At 33.8% G+C, this 3,643-nt stretch overlaps 1 protein-coding gene across 1 annotated transcript; it reads left to right on the top strand.

Annotated features, from left to right (window-relative positions):
• The first annotated feature begins 841 nt into the window (after positions 1-841).
• On the top strand, positions 842-2,137 carry LOC127867106 (uncharacterized). The gene is made up of 3 exons (XM_052408124.1): positions 842-994; positions 1,272-1,526; positions 1,671-2,137. Exons 1-3 carry the CDS (start codon positions 877-879, stop codon positions 2,108-2,110), a joined length of 813 nt encoding a protein of 270 aa, XP_052264084.1. The 5' UTR covers positions 842-876; the 3' UTR covers positions 2,111-2,137.
• The last annotated feature ends 1,506 nt before the right edge of the window (positions 2,138-3,643 follow it).

Below are 3,643 nucleotides of genomic sequence, written 5' to 3'. Positions count from 1 at the left end.
GGGGGGGGGGGTGGCATAGTTTTTCACAAATCTTCTTTCAAATTAGTATATCGATTCTTTTATAGGATTTTTTGATAATGAACATTAAGTAATTGGATATACACTATCGGTGAACAGCTAGTTCAAATGGGGGTAAACGAAACTGGTTCATGTATTGACATTAAATTAATACTTTATGGTAGTTATAGTATATAAATGAACAGCAGCTATATGTTCATCTATGTTAAAGTAAAGGCAATAAGTGAAATACGACAATTCCCACAACATAGTAATAAAATTGCATCGAAGTGTTGCGCGGACGTCAAAATAGTGCCGTTCCACGGAGCCAAAGCCGGAATTAAAAATAGAAATCTGTTATTGCCTTAATATTGCTAAAATGAGGCAAATATATTCATAGCTTTGTTATTGTAAGACTTTAATAATATTTTTCAGTTCATCGGTGTATATGAACTGCCTGGAAAAGCACATCTTACGTATACATACACTTCGTAATACCCTAATCCCATGCAGACAAAATGCTATTCAATTAAAACATATATGTTAAAAAACATGCTTATTCTCAAATATAAAACATATTTTTGTTTCAAAACATATAGATATATTGTTAGCAAAACTGGTATGTTACTCAACCAATATAGATACAGAGAAACAGATACATAGTATGGCCTCGTGGTCTCACACGTCGCAAATTCAGATATCCAAATGAACATGCTAAGTAAACATATTAATAATTATTTAATCTTGCTATCGACATGTGTACGACAATTATATTATCATTCAACGTGACAGGTTGAATGAGTACATAATTTTAAATGGTCAGATAAAAGCTGGTGTTCCCCTGATAACGAACCATTTGGGAACACCACTGCCTCAACAATGAACATACTTGGCATCGTAATATTGCTATTGTGTCCTCAGAGACCTTTTGCGGTAGTTGATCTCTATTCGCGTTTGGCTCTTTTAGAAGTCACAGTGTCTTCGCTTTTGAAAACAGGTAACTCTTAGTTTTGTGTCGTTGCCTTAAATTCATACTCATTATTATACCTTATATCACCGTGTGAACTGTATCACATTTACTTAATTCCTGTATGCTTTATATGTTTGTGATTGAATAAAGATTCCCTTATTTGTGCATGTAGAATAAAACACAAATTGACAAGAAAGTATTAGTAAAATACTTGTTAAACGGCTTAAAACTGAATGTATTTCTATCATTCAATTTAAATTTATTAAACGCAATTTCTAGCATTATAATAATATTCTTAATGTAGATGCAGAACAGACAGAGACTATCAGGCTTCAAGAGGTGAAGATGAAAGAACAGTCAGAAGAAATAAAGGAACTGAAACAGATTATTCAAGACATTCAGACAAGAGAACGCTTAACGCCAATGAAACCCATGAAACCAAAACTCGATTTATTGCCTCTACAACATCAAATTCTCAACAACCAATCTGGTGATCAGAAATCAGCAAGGGCAATGTTAAAAAAGAAAATTGTTAGATCTGACAGGACAATTAATGCAAGTAAGAATAAATTTGGTTTTGAGCGCGTTTAATGCTATATAAATGAAACTGACTGACATTCATTGCTCTAATGGCACACCTTAGAAGCCATTTTTATTCAAACCATTTCTTGTTTTATAATTATATTTCCTCTTTTTTATAAAGCTATGGCCAACTATGTTCCACGAACGGCGCGCCGAGGTATCATCGCAAGTCCAGTTGCCTTTACTGCAGTAAAAGTTATCAGTCAAGATAATATCGGAGTAAACCAAAACATCCAGTTCGAAAATGTTGTTCTCAACGACGGAGGTGGCTTTCACGCGAACCACGGGATCTTCATTGCACCAGTAGGCGGATACTACTTGTTCACGACCTCGTTTTTGCATCCGCCTGGACCGATCGACATTCGAGTTGGTTTGATGCACAATGGCCGACTGATGGCAAAGGTTTCAGGTTATGTTACGTGGGATCATAGTTCAATGACCCTTGTGCTGAAGATTGCTGCGGGAGATGAGGTTTGGTTGGAAAATAAAGACGTCGGATCCCAAAGCATTTACGGCGGCTATTACTCCTCCTTTTCTGGTGTGCTACTTCATCAACTGTAATCTTACAAAATACACTGTTTGCATGTCTACTTGTTTTGTCTTCACCTTGTACATTGTTCGATTTCTATTAACGGACGATTGTAAACCTTTTTAGTACAAGTACAGCTCATGAAGAATTTCATTATAAGTAGGAGGCATAAATAACACATACAAAATAATTGATGGAAAGTAAGTGAGTTCCTTTTTCCTAATTCCTTATTCGAATAAGGAATACGAAACTGTTCCTTATTTCTTATTCAAGCTTAACGTATTTGATATAGGGTTTTAAAGCAAAATAGTGCATGAAATTCTAAAGTAAATCAAAACAAAATAACTCGAATACATTTACTTTATGTATTACGTTACATATTCGTGTTTCTTCCTCGGTTCGGTTTAAACAAGAAATCCTATGCAAGCGCGAAGAGAAACATTAATATTAACTTAATACATAAAGTAAATGTATTCGAGTTAGTTTGTTTTTATTTATTTAAGAATTGTATGCATTATTTTTCTTTTAAACCCTGTATCAAATATGCTAAGCTTGAATAAGAAATAAGGAACAGTTCCTTATTCCTGATTCAAAAGAGGAAAACGGAACTAGGAAAAAGGAACCAACTTACTCTCCATAATTTATTGAAGCAACTGTGCTCGGCTTTATACCTTGATACGTTTCAGAAGTTAAATAAAAGGACTAATGCAATCGAGTGGGTCATTATTTCTCTTCGTTATATTTCTAGAAGGCAAAGCGCTTACTCACAATTCATCTGTAGGAGCGCTTACTCACAATTCATCTGTATGGATGATATTAATAAAATTATACACGTGCAATGACTAAAGCTAACAATTTAATCTCTCAAGGTTTTTCTTAACGCGATAGCTCGTGACTGATCACATAAAAGCAATCAAACATAATTGCATTTGTAAAAATATTCAGCAATTTTGATTTAAAAAAGAAAAATAAGGGAAGACCAGGTGAACATATAAAAACGGCGTCCTTCTCCACCGTAAGTTTTAGAACAATAGTTACAAAATCACAATTCTTAGATATTAAATTTACTCGTCGTCCAGATGGTGACATTTAATGCGATCACATTCGAATTATACTTGATGTTTATAAAATAAAGGTAATTAGGATTACGACTTATGTGTATTTACTTTAATTATAAACATAACTTTTATCTCAAAATCAAGAAGAAAGTCGTAAGAAGAGCTTTATCTCACTCGGATCTTTTTTCTTTTATGCATGACCTTCACATTTAGAAGACGTGACTATCTCGTTTCGTCGTCACATTGTCTCAAAGTGATGAACGTATTCGACTATGTTCGTGTAAACTTGTTAACTAGTGATTATGAATGTACACAAGCTTGAACTAGATCCAATATGTTATATATACTTGCGATAAGGTAAGCATGAAGTGAAATGATGACATACACTTTTGCGATTATAGAAACAGTTAAAATTAAAATTACAATCACACTCATAGGTCCTTTTATTGTTGATTATGTTGCTGCCGATTAAATTGAATCGTAATTTGCGTTTTGTGAAGAAACCGG

The sequence above is a fragment of the Dreissena polymorpha genome, chromosome 1 (assembly GCF_020536995.1).
Source record: "Dreissena polymorpha isolate Duluth1 chromosome 1, UMN_Dpol_1.0, whole genome shotgun sequence".
NCBI lineage: Eukaryota > Metazoa > Mollusca > Bivalvia > Myida > Dreissenidae > Dreissena > Dreissena polymorpha.
Note: the sequence above shows the minus strand (reverse complement) of the source record. Positions and strands in the feature narration are given on the sequence as shown.

Bases quoted from the DNA above. Each gene is read 5' to 3' on its own strand.
- LOC127867106 (XM_052408124.1), top strand. From the start codon at position 877: ATGAACATACTTGGCATCGTAATATTGCTATTGTGTCCTCAGAGACCT. The intron at 995-1,271 runs GTAACTCTTAGT...TTCTTAATGTAG, and splicing joins GTCTTCGCTTTTGAAAACAG to ATGCAGAACAGACAGAGACT. The intron at 1,527-1,670 runs GTAAGAATAAAT...TTTTTTATAAAG, and splicing joins TGACAGGACAATTAATGCAA to CTATGGCCAACTATGTTCCA.